The sequence below is a fragment of the Gambusia affinis genome, linkage group LG19 (genome assembly GCF_019740435.1).
Source record: "Gambusia affinis linkage group LG19, SWU_Gaff_1.0, whole genome shotgun sequence".
Taxonomy (NCBI): Eukaryota; Metazoa; Chordata; class Actinopteri; order Cyprinodontiformes; family Poeciliidae; genus Gambusia; species Gambusia affinis.
The window spans coordinates 1865100-1885593 of record NC_057886.1 but is presented as its reverse complement, the minus strand read 5'-3'; the positions used below and the strand labels follow the sequence as shown (position 1 = coordinate 1885593).

General features: G+C 38.0%; 1 protein-coding gene across 2 annotated transcripts; it reads left to right on the top strand.

The window, feature by feature from the left end:
• The first annotated feature begins 1672 nt into the window (after positions 1-1672).
• mettl22 (methyltransferase 22, Kin17 lysine) lies at positions 1673-20328 on the top strand. 2 transcript variants are annotated; one of them, XM_044099109.1, is made up of 12 exons: positions 1673-1798; positions 11258-11412; positions 12053-12248; positions 13085-13242; positions 14214-14254; positions 15240-15384; positions 15590-15661; positions 16137-16190; positions 16908-16988; positions 17613-17715; positions 18556-18724; positions 19471-20328. In XM_044099109.1, exons 2-12 carry the CDS (start codon positions 11307-11309, stop codon positions 19531-19533), a joined length of 1188 nt encoding a protein of 395 aa, XP_043955044.1. In that variant the 5' UTR covers positions 1673-1798; positions 11258-11306; the 3' UTR covers positions 19534-20328. The 2 variants fall into 2 exon arrangements, with proteins under 2 accessions (XP_043955044.1, XP_043955043.1); XM_044099108.1 differs by having other exon boundaries at positions 1676-1798; positions 11249-11412.
• The last annotated feature ends 166 nt before the right edge of the window (positions 20329-20494 follow it).

The window sequence follows — 20494 nt, the reverse complement described above, 5'->3', positions numbered from 1 at the left end:
ATGCGGAACTGGAGGGAAGAGTCAAGCTGTCAAATTCTTCAGATAAAACATTATTTGACCACTTGGGGGCACCGATGAAGCACAAAACTGAAGTTCCAAGGGAGAGAGTTTGTTTCTGGAACTAACTTTCTCATTTCTTTATATTTTGACCAATATAACACTCCATTGCGGCAGACTGGCGACCTGTCCAGGGTGAACTTCGCCTCTCGCCCGGAACGTATCTGGAGATAGACACCAGCAACCCTCCTGACCCCACTAAGGGACAAAGGGTGAACAGAAAATGAAGGGATGGATGGATAACACTCCATTTGTCATTATTCCAGCATATCTATAGTTCAACAAACCATGTTACAGCAACTTCAGCATATAGCATTCCACTATGGCTAATAGAGCTGAGACAGAGCTCTCTGAGGTTTTTTTTTTTTTTTTGAAGACTTTCTAAGCATTTCACGATCTGACCTTGGATTGAACTGGTTTGGATGTCACCTCAAGGGAAGATGCTGCTGCTCTGAATATTCTCTCTCTACACAACGATGGAAAAGCCCATATGAGCAGCAAGCTGCCAACACTTCAGTGTTTATCACTTAACCAAGTGTGTTTGACTAGCAGTACTTCATTATTCTGTGGTTGTATTTAATTATTAATGACACATGATACATAAAAGTTAATCAACGTTCCTCCTAAAAAATATTGTAGTTGCTCCTGTTTCCTTACTTCCTATTTTGAACATCTGTTTACAGGAAAAACCTGTCCTACATGGACATTATATAAATGAAAGTGTTCATGGACTCCTACAAATGTATAATTTGGCCACAATGTATTTTGTTTGGGTCATTACTGGATTAAGGAAAACCTTCAGAAAGTACATCCACAAAGCAGCCCTTTGTCCTACACTATTTGCTGTTTTTCTAGTGTAGTTGCACAGGAAGGCCACAGGAAGGCTAACATCAACATATTGAACAGGAGGAACTCCTGACCTTATTCCCATCTATAGCGATAAACACCAGTTAGTGACCTTTGGACTCTGATGATGATACTTTTCCATGTTGCTCCTGACTGCAGATTAAAGCTGCCTATAAACCACCCAATAAGTATTCATCCCACTTTTTCCTCCTCTGTGATTTTGGATTTCACTTCCCTAAGAAAAATCTACTTTCTCATGTGTACGGTAGTTACAGTCAAGTATTTTTATTTGAGAGTGGGATTGATTCTCCAAGTGCAATATAAAAATGGGTGGAAATTTAGATGAAAAGAAATTAAAAGCTAAAAATATTGAATGTATTTGTATTCAGTTAGTCTCTTTAAGATCAAGGTTTAAATTTACTAATTTTTATGTTATATAATATAATATAATATAATATAATTAATATAATATAATATAATATAATATAATATAATATAATATAATATAATATAATATAATATAATATAATATAATATAATATAATATATTTCCTAAATTGTTTGTTGGATTTCGGAGGTAAATCAAACGCACCATTACAATGAAGTATGTTGCATTCAATGTTAGACGGGAACTCGTAAGTTTCATCATCTAACAAAATACCGCCTTTGGTGTTTTACTGAAGTCATTTTAATTTTTCTGTATCTCTTAAAAATTTATTTTATTACTGATTCTTTGACAAAGGAAAATATTTGGCAACAGAAAACTGAGATACTAATCGGTGGCAGCCATGTTAGATGTCCTTGTCTGAGTTTCTCAGTGCACTTCTCAAAGTTTTTCTAATTCCGAGAAACATGAATGCATCATAAGACTGTCATGTCGGCCCCGTTACGGCAGGTGAGTAACCCTTAATCCTGTTTTAGTTCCCTTCTAAAGAGGTGTAGGACTTTAACTGTATAAACAGTGTTTCCGAACATGAACGCCCAGACATGATGGCTAGCAGAGTTAGCCGTGGTTAGTTGTGCCGCGGTCTGGGGGGAGGGAAGTCAGAATCTATGGACGTTTCACGTGCAGTCACTAGTAAACAACAATCAGTTTCTCTTGACAACAGGAGGTTGGGTTGGAAAAAACACGATTTAAGGCAGAGGTTTCCAATTCCAGCTTCGGGGCTATTGAGCTAAAGCTGGAGGTGCAGTCCTGCTCCAACTCACTGATTCTCTGTCTGAATAACTTCCTCGGTGTCCTCGAGATCCGGTTGGTAGTTAGAGCTCTTCAGTTAGTTCAAGTTAGTTAGAACGGGGATGATGGATCTGCTGGGAAGTTGGAAGGCAGAGACTCTACAGTTCTGGAGTCGAGCACCCCTAATATAAGGGAGCGGGCAGAAGTCGACTTTTCTCTCCGTAATAGTCAGACAGCAGAGGAATGTGGCGTATTTACTGCTTAAATTATTCATTCATTTATTGTATTCCAATAATTTTAGATTATAGTAATTTATATCCACCCAGTCAACAGGACGTCCAGCATGCAGTGATCTTTGTAGACAGATGGCACCAGCGTGGAATACTAAAAATATACCGCCAGAAACAGACACTCAACATGATGGCATAGTCAAAGGAAGGCACAACTTCTCAAGTCTCGAGTTTTAGATATTAGGACATAAGACTAAGGATTTCCACCAGGGGTCTTCAACTCTGTTCCTTGAGGGTCCTGCAACTTGTATATGATTCCCTGGTGGTCCAGCACACCTGAATCAAGTATGCAGTCCAGTTGTCCAGAGTCCTGCTAAGGACACTGGCCCCTTCCTACATGATCAGGTTACCTCCTCAGATGACAGGCCGTGGAGGTGGCACTGCTGTCATCTGTAAAAGGATTTTTTTTTTACGTCAAATTATCGCTTCAAGTACTTCCAATTCCTTTGAGTTGATCATGGTCTGAATCACCGAGATAGAACCAAATGCTGCTCTGATTTATCGACCATCTGGTCCGGTTTCATCTTTTCTTTTAGACTTTCAGGAGTTTTTACCTTCTGCAGTCAAGCTAAATAAGATCTTCATCACTGGGGATTTTAATATTCATGTTGATGGTCCTACAAATCATTCCGCTATGATGGACTTTCTCAATATTATGGACTCTTTTAACTTCTCACAGCATGTGTGAGCCTACTCCTACTGCAGGTCACACTTTAGACCTGGTTTTTACTTATGGACTCAATCTTAGCGATTAAAGTGTCTTACGATAAAAGATGTTGTTTTTAGTGACCATAAGGCTGACTCTTTTAATATGTCTTGTTATTTGGAGACGACTTCTCAAGTTGCCAGAAAGTGCAGACGCTTTATTGACAATGTTGTAGTTGGGGAGTTTTCTTCCTCTTTTCATTTACAGCTCCTCTTGATGATGACAGAAGGTTAAAACCTAAAGGGGCCCGGGGCCTTTCAGTCGGTGGCCCCAAAGCTGTGGGACAGTTTGTCCTTGCAGCTCCGTTTTGTTGACTCTGTGGAGGTTTTTCAAAACCAACTAAAAACATTTTTTATTTTCCCAGGCTTTTATCTCTTGATTACATTGTTTCTGATGTTGGTTTTATGTATTTTCTATGGTTTTAAGGTTGATTTTTTATTGTACAGCACTTTGTGATTTTATCGCTGTGGAACACACTTTATAAATTAACTTTACTTACCCACTTACTTATTTATAAATTATTACATTTTTACCACTAGCTAGAATGGCAAAATGTTTTTATTTGTGAACAATGGGGTAGAAACATCCTTTATGGTTCCACAAGAGGGGAAATGTCTGAGCAACAGCAGCAAAATGACAAAATAAATCAAAGAAAGATAGAAATATGCAATATATAAAAACAGAATAAGGCAGAAAAATACTGTATGAAATTTCATCATAAATATGCAGCTGTAAAAAAACTAGTGTATTCAATCAACTTATAATCTAAGATTTGCTTGTGTTATGCATGGATTTGTCTCTTATGCTGTATTTAAAAAGTCATATTTTTTACATGATGCAGAAGTTGGTATCATATATATGGTATAAATGAATTAACCTTTCTTGTGGGTTGCATGTTACACACAGATCCGCCCCGCTCCTCCTCACCATGGACCCGGTGTCTGAACAACATGGAGGAAGAGAAACTGAGTCATTATTAGACTGAGGGCAGCCTGACTAGTTTATTTTTACTAAATTATTATCAACTTATAATCTAAGATTTGTTTGTGTTATGCATGGATTTGTCTCTTATGCTGTATTTAAAAAGTCATATTTTTTACATGATGCAGAAGTTGGTATCATATATATGGTATAAATGAATTAACCTTTCTTGTGGGTTGCATGTTACACACAGATCCGCCCCGCTCCTCCTCACCATGGACCCGGTGTCTGAACAACATGGAGGAAGAGAAACTGAGTCATTATTAGACTGAGGGCAGCCTGACTAGTTTATTTTTACTAAATTATTATATTTAGCTAAATATTATTGCTGAGGGGCCACAGGCAGGCCTCCTGACATACAGGTTAAAATAATAAATAAAATAAAAAAAATTAAAAAAAACCTCAGAGAGGGCATTAGGGGCATCAAGGATAAAAGGGGCAGGGGCTCAAGCCCCTATCTGCCCCCCCCGCACCCCCCCTGCACGTGCCTGTTGAGTTTGATTGATTGATCTCTTTTCCAATATGTGAAACATTTGTGAAAGGATTCACAAGAACGTATTTCAACGTGAGTTTGTTGAAAGATAAGAGACACGACACATACATGTGATATGAATAAGTGAAGTGTTAATTAACATGCTATTATGTGTAACAAGTACGTTAACACTTCACTTATTAATTCATTCGCTCTCATTGAGCTTCCCACACAATTGTAGAAAATTGTAAGAAGACTGTAATAAAGGAGCAAGACGCTCGGCTACCTGGCTCATGAATATTGAGTTTGGCTAATCTACGTTAACATACACGGTGTATCCAACACGTAGGGATAACAGTATAGTTAGGTTTGTTTCTTTGTTTTTTCTTTTGGTTTTTTTGTTAGTCAAACTCTGGTTAGTAGTTATTATTGCAAAAGATAAACTGCTTTCTGGTAGATAAGCCACTTTCAATATGGCGGACGATATAACGTATCACAGCAACGGGCTGACCCGTTCAAGCGATAACTTCCAGTTCAAAAGCACTGTCGTCCAGTCAGTGATCTCTCAAGTCTCCAACTGGGACGTACCGTTTCCGTTAATGTTGTTGTGTTTTTACAATTTGTAATTGTGCTTCGTTAATTTTGTAGTGCTTTGCACCTCACGGCCACCGTAACAAACGGAGGACAAAACCAAACAAAATAAATGAAAGGTTGAATACAAAAATTACTAAAGCTTATTATGAAATCACTCTAATCAAGTCAATCTAAAACACATTAAAAACACTGCATCACATAAACCAGCACTCTAAAGTCAAACTTGATCTAGTAGATCTGGTGCAGCCCTGCTAAATAAAAGCAATATAAAAAACAAAAACATATAATTCAATCTGATTAAAAGAGACAAATGTATGAGCCAACCCGCGACGTCGAACAACCACACGCCCACGTAACGCTGCCACCGGAACGTTAATAATAAAAACAATTGTCTAAAGATGAATTGGCCTTCGTGGTTCTGGTTCTGGATACAACGGATGAAAGACATTGGTGCAATGCTGAGAAGGGAGGATGATTTGGAGAAACAGTTGACAGAAGCTCTGGATGAAATTGCGCGTCTAAAACAGGATGTTGTTTCTCTCACCGAAGAGCGAGACTCGGCGCTCTTTCAAAACAAAATCTTGGAAAAACGGACAATCCCAAGGTTAAACCAAGAGATAGAGAACCAGAGAAACCCCAGGAATCAGTTGAGGTCTGAGATTCAAAAGTACCATAAGAAAGTTATGGAGCTTCAAACCACTTTCAAAAACTTCGAGAGGGAGTCAAAACAGGAGGTTGAGAGGATTTTGGTAGAAAAGGAAGCAGTGGAGTCTCGAAGCACAGCAGGCCAAAAGACAATTGAGAAGCGTGAAGATGAAGTGAAGAGACTCAAGTTTGGGCTATCAAGAAAAATTGACGATATCGGTATTTTGAAGAAGGAGGTATCACACCACAAAGACAGGTGCCGACGTCTAGAGGGCAAAACAGAAGATCTGGAAAAACAGCTGGAAATGGGAGAAGAGGAGAGGAAAAGTATTCTGAAGAAACGTACAAAACCTTCAACAGAGGAACTCATTTTTAAAAGTAGGCAAGAGTTTAGAGCAACGCTACAATTATGTGAACCTGTAATAATTGAAGAGAAAATGAGACGCAGGGGATTAGTGAACCATCTGAAGAAAAAAGAATCTGAGATAAACGAACTCTTGACGAAACAGGCTGAGAGCAACTCTGAGCTCTCAGCCTGTCAGGTAGCAGCCAGGAATGGCAATGAGAAGAAATGTTTTGACCGCCCAGAATCTGATTGGAGAAAATTCAGAGCTTAAATGGTCACAGAGAAGATGAAAACAGGGATTTGAAGAAGAAAGCGAGGATTTGAAGGAACTCCATAAAGAGCAAAAGGCAAAGTGAAAAAAATGATACACAGAGATGAAGAGGAAAGTTGAGACGAAAACTGATAAACAAATCAAATTTCTTCCACCCATTGACTAAAAGTCAGTTTGTTATCAAACTTTGGCTCTCGGTGAAGGCAAGTTAGTGGCACATTTTAAAGAAAACAAGCTCACACCACCAGAACAGTTAAAGCCAATGCCAACCTAGTAAGAGAAAGTCTGAAATGTCATCAACATTAGCAGGCAGGAAGCGTTCTCTCTGGGAAACTGAGCAGAGAAAAGATGGTGGGCAACCAGGCAGAGCGTGGCGCTCATTAGTTATTAATGAGATTAACTCATTAATAACTAACTTGCACTAACCTGTACAAAACTAAATGTGTAGGTTTTCTCCGGGTGCTCCGGTTTCAGGTGTCTTTGATTTGACCTCTGTCTCTCACTCACTGACTGTTAGAGATACAAAGAATATGAACTTATCTAGTTCAGACTCTTCATGCGTTTCTTTTTAGCACACACTCCTTACATGGCTTCTATTTTACTGCTCAGGATGAGGGACGGTAACAATTATCAATTAGATAATTGGATGAATGGATTGATGATTGGATTGGATGCAAAGTTTTTCTCCCGGTGCCCTGATTTTTTTTACTATTGAGGAAAATAAGTTTTTAGGCTAATGGAGTAACTTTGTGTTGCAAGTTGGGGTGGGGGGTTAGGGTGCTGATGCACCCACAGTCACTGGACGGCCTTTTGTTTTCTAGTGCTAAGAATAACGCTAAAACTTACATGAGAATACCAGGCAGTCGTATTCAATAAATTAAGATATGATGTGTCTTTAATATAGTAAATAATAAAGACGCAAAACCTTTATTGGGTCTGGTTCGGGCAGTTAACTCTTTATTTAGTTATTATTGGATTCTATAAAACTTGTGGCTTGTGGCTGTGTGTGTATATATATATATATATATATATATAGGGTTCGATCTTGTCGTGTGGTGTCCAACAGTATACTGTTAGCCTTTGCTGCATTTTTTTTTACAGTTAAATACCACAAAATGCCCAGTAAAACTAAAATAAGACTTCTTTACAAGTAGTTACTGTAATTTGCATTGGATTGTGGGTATAGGACATAGTATTACAGTAATTTACTGTATGTTTTGAAGTTGCAGTAATTTACTGTTTTCACATTGCAGTAGTGGTACTGTACTTATAATGTCTTTGTGCTGCCCATGTAAGAATTCTATTTGATTTCCAACGGTCGTCGTGGTTCCCTGTTTCTGTATTTTTAATCCTTTAGTGGTTAACATATTTTTAAGGCAGAGAGAGAGCATGTACTTTTGTTTTTTTTACATCCTAGGTAACATTAATATGCAGTTTGTCTAGCTAAGTCATCAAGGGCTTCGCTTCCAACTTTTTTCTGATAACGTTTGTTTTAAACTCCGAAGCTTTTTCCCTCCAAGTGCAGCTCTGTCGCCGTGCTGTGGGCTCACACTGCTTCAGCTCTTCGCAAGACAGGTAAAACAAACACTTCATAGAAAACTGTTTGAAGCCTAAACCTAGTCTGGAAATGTAAATTTTAGATGGAGTTTACGTTATTTATAGCAATATAGCATGATGAGCTCGTTTGTGCTGGTTAACCTGGTAAAATAACGTTACCTTTAGTTTCTAACTCTGGTCTATTATATAACTAACATACTGCAACGTAATAAGTAGTCTGTAAATCACGTGAAGAATAGGAAAATATGATGGTGTTATTTTTTGAGCTAGTTCGGAATTAACGTTAGCTAAGGTGCTAATTTTACCGTTGAAAGTTTTAACTTTGACTTTTGCCGCTTAATCTTCCTGTGGCGGCTAGCTTTGGGTTGAGATAAGCTCAATGCGTGAGCGTCTGTTAGCATTGTTGTTACATCCTTTGTCGAATAATATAACGTTAACTGATAATTCATCCTTTTTTTTTTTTACATCTAATAACTGTTCATTTGTTTAAACCATGACCTTGCAAATATTAAAAGTGCAGATTAGCTCGGTCAGCAAGGATGAATTCTAACGTTGTTCTTTTTTTTTAAATTTTCTTCTTCAGATGACTTTTTTTAACTACCAAGCTTTTTCCCTCCAAGTGGCTGTGCAGTTCTGTCCTGCTGAGTGCTAACGTAGCTTCAACTCTTCAAAAGACAAGACAACAGGTAAAAAGACAGCTCTTCAAACATATTTGAAGCCACAAAATAGTCTGGAAATGTAGAGGAGCAGCTAACCTAATCTATAATTTTGAGTTTCCTACAGCTGGTTAGCCTGCTAAAGTACCATTACATCTCCAACATAGTGCATAATCTTTTGAATTAGTGAAGACTGACTGACTGCTTTTGCCATAAACAATCCAAAAACCTGAAGTGAAGCCAGTCCTGCACATTCTTTATGCAGCTTCTATTATCACTTCAGTGCAATTGATTTTTTTAAAAACAAATTATCAATTTAATGCTGCTTTATGCCAATGATTTTATGCATTTGGACATTGTCACGTCAGCTTAATTTGTCAGCCTTCCTGTCGATTTGAAAATGTAGATAACTTCCTGACCATCTCATGACCTCCCACATCGTCTGTCTTATTCTTTACAGTTCAGCTTCCACAAGATGGATCCCACTGGTTTTGTTTGACGAATGGAATAAAAGTTCTTCTGATGTAGGAAATGCATCTGATATAACAATATTTATTGATATGAATGCTTACCATACTGTACATTATCCCACTTGCACTGTTATTGTGATGTATTGTGTAACAGAGCACATTTAAACTACTGTTAACTGCATTCTGACAATGCAGCCTCTGCTGGTTTTTGACTGTTCACCATTTCAATGATATATGTATAACATATCATTGATGGTTCATATCTTATGAGGTGCATAAAATTTGTAGTGCCCATTTTTTTTTAGTTCTTTGGTTGTACAGTGTACAACAAATACAAAAAAAAGTAGATATTGTTATTGTTATTGGATTCAGATGCATTCAAGTGTTCATATTGAATGAAATACAGTTCATATTCAAATGAAGTTAAGTATATTCTATATTTCTTTTAAAAGTCAGTCTTTTAATAGTTTATGGCTGGTACTTGATGCACACATGTTCATGTTGCTACATACATGTGCCATAAAAATATTGACATGACCTGTAGTGTGTTCTATGGTTTTGTTGTTTTATAGCACATTATATTGTATTGTGACATTGTTCTTTATGACATTGTGAATATATAAATGGATTTTATTTCAACAAATCTGCTGAAAATAAATACCTGTTGTTATTCACAGTACTTGGACTAAATTTTCTTTTATGAAATTTTTCGGTTTATGGTAAAATATTCTTATATTAAAAAATGTAAACTTTAATTTACAGTAAAACTATTATATTGTGAAACAAGTTTACAGTAGACCTGCTTTACTATAAAATACAATTACAGTACTATACTATAAACTACATTTACAGTAAAGCAGTTATAACTGTAAAGCACACTCACAGTAAAAATTAACTGAAATATAACAGTAAGGGTACTGTGGAATGGTAATTACAGTAAAATGCCTAACAGGCACAACATAATGGCTACAAGTCCAGTTAACTAATTTTAAAACCAGGCATTAATCAATGCTTTACTACAATCTATCTGCAATGCATGTGTCTCTAGTGTCAGCGTAACGTCCTGACTGAATGAAAACCATTATAACCTGTTTATGTCACGTTAACGAAGAACAGCTGAAAAGTTACCGGGTTCATCAACGTAGCAATTTCGCTCCAACTCCTCCCCTCGTCATTTCTATATTCTTTGCACCAAATGTTTTATAAACATTAATGTTGTTTCCACATATCATCTCCAATGTCCGCTGGACTTCAGGTTGCGCCTGTCAGCTGTTTGGGATTCCCCTCTGTAATTTCCCCTCAGAAAGCAGGAGGAGAATCCGGCTTTCTGATTGGCTACCTGTCACATTCAACAGGCTGCGGTAACGATCCCAGTCGGGGGAAAACCCCTGATTTAGATCCAGCGGCCACAACGATCTACCGTAACACACCACACACTACAGGATGATCAGAAGTGACAATCTTACAACGATAAAAGTTCTAAGGTTGTCATAAGGGGAAAATGTAGGTGTGAACTAACTGTAGTGTGAACTATTGCATCAGGTAGTCGATGTTCCATCTTCTCTATTTAAATCTAATGATTACTGAAGGGCAATATGGTAAACAGACTTTATAATCTGCACTCTTGGTTGAATGGAGTATTTATTTACACTTTGACTTTATGTTGTTTAGGTTTTTTTTCAAGTACATTTTTTGTTAATGGAGACTGAGAATCAATTTTATTTTTGTTTTTGGTTGTTTTGTTTATTTTATCAGTTCCAGTGTTGGGTGTTCTTTTGAAAATAAAGTGTATCTATCTTTGGCAGGAAATCGCATGCATTATTATGTCATTTCCATTAAATCAGCGTAAAAAGGTCTTCAAACAATACTATCATCTATCGCAATAGTTTTTTGAGACAATTAATCGTTCAGCAAAATTTGCTATTGTGACAGGTCTAGTATCAGGATTGTAGTTTGAATAAAGGGCCTTTTCTGTTTTGAAGAACTCTGCCCTGCCTTAGATCAGCTCTATTTGTAAAATACATCCAAGTCAATGCACAGTTGGAGTTATGCTCAACTAAAGATAAATTAAACACAGTGTGATTCTCGTGAAACTTTTATTCTACTTGTGAAAAGCACCCAGTTTTATTTAAGCTATGAAAGAATAAGCTGTTGTTAATAATTGTTCTGTTCAATTTGAGTGTGTGCAGGTTCCAGGAAGCAGATGGTTGGGTTTATCCAGACTGTGAGTGATCACCCATGGATCAGATGACCTTTAAACATGACACCGTGCTGTCAGATGTTCACATGCACCGGCCCAACACACACCACCTGATGACACGCCTCAACAGCGCCGGGCAGCCAGGTGTGTATGACAGCAGCTTTCACTGATTACCTGTTGGTCAGTGCAGATGTGGCAGACAATTATTTGGAAGATGAAATCATTTTTGCACAGTCACATGGTTACACAGCAGGTTTCACACGACCCAAAGACCACAGTAAGTAATCAGAGGTCTTTCCAGTCCACTTGTTGCTTAGCAGCACTCTGAGAACTTGTGTATTCTGCCTGTTTCCTGTGTGTTAGTCAGAAACTAGACACCTGGATTATTAAAAACAGCTGCATGTTTAATCTAAGTTCTGTTCCAAATAGCAGCACTTGATAATGTTAGGGAACCAACCACTGTGATTCAAGTCCACTTTGCTTTCAGTCCAGTTCTGTTTAATTTGCTCCATTCAAACTGATTCATATAAACCTCAAATCACTTTATGAAGTCAGGAACATTCAGTACAACAATACCTGAATTCAATTCCACAATGATTTTACAAAGTAAATCATACACTGTAAAAACACAAAATCTTACCAAGTATCTTTGTCTAGTTTCTAAAGCAACTACTTTAGCACCATTTGAACTAAGAAACACTGGATGAAATCGATTTGATGAGGAAAAGTTTCTTCATGAGGGACTTGGACTAGAAAGGAATGACTTTTGAACATGTCTGTTCAGTGTTCAGGTCCAGATTTAGGTTCTTGGTAGAAAGTCGTGCTGACAGTGACTCTGGGACGGATTCAGCAAACGACGAGAAGCACGAAAGTCCGAGGAGAGACGGAGGAACGTCTCCTGAACAGGATGAGGAGGGAGGTAACCAAGGAAACGTGGAGACATGTTTGGATGAAGACGGAGACCTTGACGTCACACATCGGTATGAGGGCTGAAACAACCCAGTAGACATTAAAATGTTGGTTTTGTGATTAAGAACTTAGAATTCCTGTTTGGCAAAGTTCTAGAGAACAGAATTTCTTGGAATGGAATGTGGCTATTTACAGGGTTTGTTGGGAGCAGTGAGGGAGTTAATTAATCTCCTATAACGCTCCTTTGTTCACCTCTGATGCAGCACATATTCCACCATATTCCAACAAGCTGCTGGTTCTATAGGTCATGATGTTTCCTAAAGAAGTTCCTGGAACTGAGTCTAAGGTTCTGCACCAGGTGGGACAGGCAGGTGTCCGAAATATAACAGATATGAAGGATAACTGGTCAAAGCTCCAGAAAGCCACAGACTTTTCTTACACATACACAGCAGTGTACTGGTCCAGTCACCATACAAAGGTTCCATCTACAATTGGAGTGGAAGATCGGTCATTGGTGACCACAGCAGAACATAACAGAGTGCAGACTAACTTGTTATTGTTAAAGATTTTTTTTTCTTTTACTTTTACTTGTTAAAGTTTTTGACTACTTTGTTTCCATGTTACTTAAACACATCAGTGGAATTGGAGAAGTATTTAAAGACTGACAGGAGAAGAACTGGAGTCCTTCAGCTGCTCTAAATAGATCTAGTTATGCTTTATGTTTATGTTATCAAATCATTTTGAAATGGAAGAGAGTCTCAGAATGGAGGATCTTCCAGAGTACCTCATTGATCTTGTTCAAGTTATTCATATTGAAGGTTAAATCTGTATAATTCTGACATGCTTGATGAAGTCTTTGGTATGACCGCACACACACACACACATCTCTATTCCTTTGATTTCACAGACCACGAAAAAGCTCAGTGGATGAAGGCGGCAGAGACTTGGTCTGTCCCATCATCCTCCAGCAGTCTGCTCCTGACCTGGAACAAGATGAGAACAGTGATGATGATGGTGGCGGTGATGATGAAGAGACTTGTTGTTCTCAAGACATTATACAGATTGGTAAGACTGAATTTATACAGTTTCGACCAAATGTGTGATGTGGTGTATTGATGTGTGTGAATGTGCTTTTGTTTGTTTTTCCTATAGCTTCATTTGGTAGATATCAAAAATAAAAAGATTTAAGAAGAAAATGTGAATTTTAGAAAATACCCAGGAGGGAAAGAAACAGCTTTATTTATTGAGTTTTGAAACTGTTTGTATCCTAAAGTCACTTTGAATGAGTTAACTTGTGTTTCCATGGAATAGACTTTGATTTGAAGGGTGTAACAAGATCCCCCAATATTAAAATGGCCCAATATCTAAAGGAAATCCACCTAGCAAAACACTAACTAGCTGCTGTTAGCATGGGGCTTTGGTGGAATAATACAGAATGTTATCTGCTAACAATGCTAACATTTTATTTTGATCATTTCCAGAAGCAATTCTACTCTGAACAGAGTATTTACTCTGTTTGAAATTCATGAACCCCCTTTTACTCCATTTGTGAAAACACAACATGGGAAGTTTTACTTTTCAAAAATATTACTTGAAGCATATTTTGATGTTGTGAGCTCAATATTAAATAATCATCTTTCCTCATGTGTTGGATGTATTCTTACATCTCTTCCACTCTCTGCCTCTTATGCTACTACATAGCTTTTATTTTATTGAAGTCGAAAGCAAAGTGTATAAAATCCCCTGGACGTCTCTTATGTTACAGACATTTAGATCTTGGACTGGATCTTGGACTGGACTGGATTCACATGTGATTTTACCCCATGTGATCACATGTGATTTTACCACGAAACGTTCCAAAATCACACGTATTCATGTGCTTTCACATGTGATTCACATCATTCACATGTGAAATTTGTGCGATCCACATGTGATCACATGTGATTTTCATGGGATTTTTTTGTAATGGAGATCTTTATTATTTAAATGTATTCATGTTGACCAGACAACACAAATGAGTAAATACTGTCTTACAGAACACACTATGGCTACACCTTTAGAAGATGTTGGCAAACAGGTGAGTAGTTTCCATCCTTGTGTGTCACTGGCTCCACACTCTTTAGCTATTTAAGTATGTAACATTCATAAAAAGTATTTTTACATATCAGTTTAAGCTGTCACTATGTTGCCACAGTTTGTCATGAGACAGACAATCTGTGAAAAAGATGGAGCTCCTCTGCCTTCTTCTAATGCTAAGTAGAAACAACCAATCAGAGTGAGGATTGGTTATTTCTTCAAGATCTCCAGGTTATTGTATGCCTAACTGGAACAATACCATTTGTTCCAGTTACGGTAATGTATTTTTTGTACAATATTGGACAAAAACTACATAACAACTATGTTAGCTTCAGTTGTTATAAAAATGCTGGATATATCAAATATGACTTAAAAGAAATTTGACTTTGTAATTTAACGCCTTGAAATTGTGCCTTTGTCTCTTTAAAACCTCCTGCTCTTTCTGAAACTCCACCTTCAGGAAGTCATCACAACATGGCTCCTCTATTAACACTTTAACAACGTTTTTGCGAGCTTTGCTTTGGGAAGTAGCTTCTATAATGAGTGGAGCAGATGCTCATTTCTGCCAGGTGTTTGCTAATTGCTGCTGGCTAGTCTGAAGGAGCTGGGTGGAGGAGTTATGGGACAGAGCTGCTCTGAGAGGCAAAAGCTTGGAAAATTCAGCTCTGAGGAGGAGCTGTGCCTCGAAGGCGGGGCTAAGTCCAACCAGGCGTTTTGCACAGCTGAATGGTTGCCATGGAGCTCAAAGGATTTCTCAAACATGAAATGAAAGAATCAAGACTATATTTCTGATGAGGGAATAACATTATAACATGATGAAAAACTCAAACAAGATTAACTATTGCTGGCCCTTTAAGCAGTTCTATGTGTCTGGCCAGATGACAGACGACCTCCTGACCTTTCTGGAAATGTTTTTGTCATACTGAACAGTGAGATGGCGGAGGGTTGGATGGAGCTGATGTTTCATGTCCTTTGGGTTGACCCAGGTCTGGCGAGGGGCCCTCCTGCTGGCTGACTTCATCCTCTCTGAGAAAGGCACGTTCAGTGGGGCCACCGTGCTGGAGCTGGGAGCAGGGACAGGCTTAACTAGCATCGTCATGGCAACCACAGCCAAAACAGTCTACTGCACAGGTACGAGGCCATTAGGTAGGGCTGCTCAGAAATGGTGGGAAAAATCATTGTGTTTAGCAAAGTCACTCATTGAATGTGTAAACCTGTTTGCATTCCAGCTTATCTTTACTTTCCTAGTCGCTTCTCCTCAGTAAGTCAAATCAGATGAAAGGTGTAAGAAGACATGTTGAGGTCTGTCTGCGCTGACGCTGAATGTGTTTTCCAGACGTGGGTGAAGACCTCCTGAGGTTGTGCCACAGGAACGTGTTTCTGAATCAACACATGACAAAACCAGCAGGTCAGAAATGTTCACATTTCCTCTTTTCTCTTTTAAAGTCGAGCGCATACATTTATATATCGTTGCCAAAATGGCTTTATTTGGCTTTACAACTTTATTTTGAAGGGATTTGAGGAAAAGGAAAAAAAAAAAAAAATTCTAAAATGCCAAACTCAAGGAAGTCAGGGTGTCAACATGATGAATAGTGCAGTGGTTCTGATCCTCGGTTCTGATTCAGATCCGTCTCCAGTTCCTCTGCTGCCACCAGCTGCTGCAGACGCCTGTTCATGTCCAGCTTCCTGTGGCAGCAGAGGAACACCTAAAACCTGCCGGACGAACAGTAGACGTAGTCTATTGGAGCTGTGTTGTAACTGTTGTCTGAGAAGATATTAAATTTGACCTCAAACACTGCTACTACTGCTACATCTACCTTAGCTTAGCTTCTTCATCTTTGCCAGCAGCAGGTTACATTCATGCATTTTTTTCCACCCATCAGGCGGAGAGGTGAAGGTAAAACGTCTCAACTGGCTTCAGCACAGTCTTTGCACAGGTAACACCATTCTGCTTCTTCTCTTAGATATTAAGCATATTAGTCCGTTCATAACCCATATTTTAATGTCCAACAGTACAAAAGTTGCTAGACAGACTTTTTGCACAAATACTCCTGAAAAAATAAGTGTCTACTGCACTGAACCCCATTGAAAACCTCATTGTTATCCCACCAAATATTTATCCTGAACTCTTCCTGAGTTCAGCCATTAGTGTTGTTGTTTCTAAATTGTTTTCTTTGCATTATTTGAGGTCTGAAAGCTCTGCATCTTTTGATGTTATTTTGATCATTTCTCATTTTTTGCAAATAAATTCTACGTTTTTGCTTGGAATTTCGGAGACATGTTGCCAGTAGATCATAGAATAAAAGAACAATGTTCATTTTACTCAAACATGTAACTATAAAGAGTGAAACCAGAGAACCGATCATTTTAAGTGGTTCTCTTCATTATTTCCAGAGCTGTCCGTGTAAATTCTTATCTGGAGTTCATCATCCATTAACCCACCAGCTGATGATGTCACTGGACTGCTTACTTCAGTTCAACTTTTAATCAGATCTGTCCACCAGTTGTGTTTAGGTTGCAGCAGAACGTCTGAGGACCCTCGATGGATTTGTGGATAATTATTTAGCATGAATGCAGATTTGATCAGAATGATCTGCTGCAGCATCACTCCACCAATCACCTGCTCTTTCTGCTCTTCCTCTCTGCTTGTGTAGATGCCGATCTGGAGTTCAGCTGGACTGAAGAGGAAGTCGCTGATCTTTATGACAACACCAACTTCATTATTGCAGCTGACGGTAGGTTTGCAGTTCTGATGAAAATAAAATCAACTTTCCATTTCTTCGTTCAGCTTGATGTTCGTTTGAACCCAGTGCACTGCACAGGCATGATGAGTCCAGTGGCTGGATGGCAGGTGCAGTTATCATGAGGTGTAGTCGCTACATACAAATAAATTGCAAAAGGTTTAATCGGTGAAAAAAAAAACAAACCCTTTAAATCTGTGTTTTCCTCTACCCACTCATTTTCAGGCCAGGAGGTGGTGCATGACGGTCAAGTTCCAGTTTATTTTTTATTTTTTAAATGGGACAATACATATACATGAACATTTACACGTAAATAGATGAGATTATAGCCTAGTGGGTAATTTCCATCTCTAGCCTCATTGGCAGGTTGATTTTAAAGCACAATAATAAATACAAAGTTAAAAAACACAAAAGAACAGAATGAGAAATACTCTACAACAATCCTGACAAGAACTCATTAGTCATTATGTCTAATAGGTTTTCATTTGCCTCCATGTTTTATTCTAAGGGAGAGATGATCGAGTGATTAATTTATTATAATTTTTTTTTTTTGCATTTGTCACCATTGAAGCTGCAACAGAACAGACTGAACTAATGTTTCCATATTTGTGTCTCCAGTTTGCTATGACGACGATCTGACAGACGGCCTCTTCAGGACTCTGTACCGACTCTGCAGCAGCTTTAATCACTCCTGCACAGTTTTCATTTCTTTAGAGAAAAGGTAAGGAAAAACTGTCTGTCACTGTTTGTTCACCTAAACTGACAGTTCAGACTGCCAGCTTCGTAGAGCCGCGGCACAAAATACATGACATTAAGGAGGCGCTATAGAGTTAGTCTCAGTCTTAGGACACACTTCGGATTTTAATTATAATAAAATTTAAAAACTTTGTATGATTTTTTCTTCCATTTCACATTTATGCACGGCTTTCAATTTCCGTCACAAAAGATTCCAACAAAATTGTGTCAAATTTTGATTCAGTTTAAATGAGTTTTAGTGTCATCTTGCTACAAAGTTTGTCTTAAAGTCAAGTGCACACACTTCAGTTTGGTCCTGGTCAAGTTCACTTTATTATTCAGATTAGTTTATGTCTGAGGAAACCCAGCGGCTTGCAGCATTCACTCCTCCAACAATCGCTCGACTTTACAACAATCAAAGTCAAGCGACTTTGATTGTTGCATGTTCAGTCAAAACCAGAAATCTGTACAATATAAAAAGATGTATTTTTTTCACCCTGTCTGACATGAAACCAGAATGAACTTTTCCCGTTTTAAATCAGTTAGAATTACCAACAATGAAAATTCCCTTAAAAAAAAATCCTTCTCATTATTTTGGTATTAGCATGTATAAAACATAATTGACCTGAAACGGGAAAAATTCATTCTGATTTCACATCAGACTGTGTGAAATAAATATAAATATCATCAGCATAAGAGAGGAATCCCATGTTCTCTGATTATTATACCATTTAGAAGCATGTATGGTAAAGAGAATGGTCCCAGCGCAGGGCCCTGTGGTGCTCCAGGATTTGGCAGTAATTTTCTTCCCTCTTCTGTCTTACAGGATGAACTTCAGTCTGCGCCACATGGACATTTGCTGTGAGGCCTACAATCATTTTAAGCACTGTCTGTCCCAGCTGCAGGACATGGAGGACGGCCGGTGCAGATTCAAAGTGGAACCCGTTCCTTTAAACTTCGCACAGTTTCTTCTGTATGAACGTATTGAGCAGCTGGTGAGAAAAACCTTTACACCCACAGTCTGAGCCGCTCTGGTTTTCTATATTCAACCTGTCTCTCTCCTAAACAAAGCTACAGCTGCCACTAACTACCATCCCATACTTTGCACTGCATGCTCTGTTTATTTGTGTTTCTCTGCTAGATCAAACCATTCCAGCTGCTAATGCTGCCATTAGATCTTTGTTTTTTCCTTAACTTAGAAAGTACTTCTGGATCCAGTTTTCTCTGGTTTTGTGTGAATCCATCCTTTTTTCTTTTTTTCTAACGTGGATGGGGTTTTTTTCAGAGCAGTATTTTTAACTCGGAATGACAGTAGTTGTGAATTTGTATTGTATTTGTATTGTACAGTTTGTTTATTGTATAAACAAACTGCTCTGAACTGGATTAATATGGATATTTTTTTGCTGTTATTAGAAAATACTTTGTCTTCTTATTACAGTGTCTTTTATGCAGTGAATCTAGGCTTTTAGGAGGAGACAAACTTACGAAGATGTATTAGGGCCATTTTAGATATAGAAATAAAAGGAGTACATTTCAGACAAAAAAGAAAATCTCAAAAATTTTCTAGAAAAAAAGTTTGAACAGTTGAAAATTTGCTAGGAAAAAAAAAAAATCTGAAATTTGAGATTAACCTCAGAAAATTTTGAGCTTCAAAAGTTAATTACTGAGCTTTTGGCAGAAATGAACTTTTTTCTCCCCTCATCTTTTACTGGTTTTTGAATAACACTTCTTGTTTTTGCAGGAGTTGTGGAAGATCTCTGCGTCTCCTCGTGAATCTGAAGGAACTCAGTCTGACTCTGAGTGAAGAAGCTCCCAGAGATCAGCGGCTGACGTTTCAGCTCCATGGACGCTGACCACAGGCTGCCTGCTGGACGCCCCTAAAATCCACTCTGTTACTGATCTGTGAATGAACCATTGCTGACCGGGGGGGGGCTTTGTTTGGTGGGAGGCTGTTCAGCCACAAAACAACCTGTTTCTGTTGAGGAACGTTCCGCTGGTTGATGCTGCAGGTCGTGTGAATCCTTATCAGTCTGCCAGAAGTGTAGGAGGCTGATGGATCCTGTACGTCTGACCAGCTTCCACCATGTTGACATTTATTTACTTTCCTACAAACGTCATGATGAGACATCTTTCTGCTGCTCAGAGGAACTGTTACTGATTAGAACCTCTGAGGTTTATTGCTCTGAATAAGAACTAAAGATTTTCATGTAACAAGCAGCGGTCCTGATCACCATCATGGGACAGTCTCCACATGGAAAATATTTGAAAGAGCTAATGTAATTTATTTGACTTTTTTTTTTTTTTTATGCTGTCCAGTTGGTAATAATCCCTTTATGCTCTTTGATTCTAACAGAATCTCCCCCCAAATAATCAGATCTCCACTGGCCATGTTGGTGACGTCAGCATTTGTAGTTTTTATTAGCTGAGCTTCTCGTTCTGTTCACACAGGTTCTTTGAGAATGTGGCTCAAACTGTGTAACAATGTGAACTAGAAAAATAACTGTTAATATTTAACAGTAAAGAGTATTTGGGGAAACTAGGATGTTTGAGTCCAAGAAAGTGGAAAAGGAGTTAATAAAAGTTCTTGTTGCTTATGGAACTCACCATGAATATTTAATTTTAAAAGAAGTTGAAATGTTTTATATATATATATATATAAAACATTTATATATATATATATATATATATATATATAAAAAACATTTATATATATATATATATATATTTGAAATATGTCACTGTGTAATGAAGCTATAGAAGGAGTT

What these genes read in the sequence shown, in the direction of transcription:
- mettl22 (XM_044099109.1), top strand. Translation starts at nt 11,307, where the DNA reads ATGGATCAGATGACCTTTAAACATGACACCGTGCTGTCAGATGTTCAC. An exon ending in CAACAGCGCCGGGCAGCCAG is followed by an intron (nt 11,413 to 12,052) that starts GTGTGTATGACA and finishes ATGTCTGTTCAG; the next exon opens with TGTTCAGGTCCAGATTTAGG. An exon ending in ACACATGACAAAACCAGCAG is followed by an intron (nt 15,662 to 16,136) that starts GTCAGAAATGTT and finishes TCCACCCATCAG; the next exon opens with GCGGAGAGGTGAAGGTAAAA.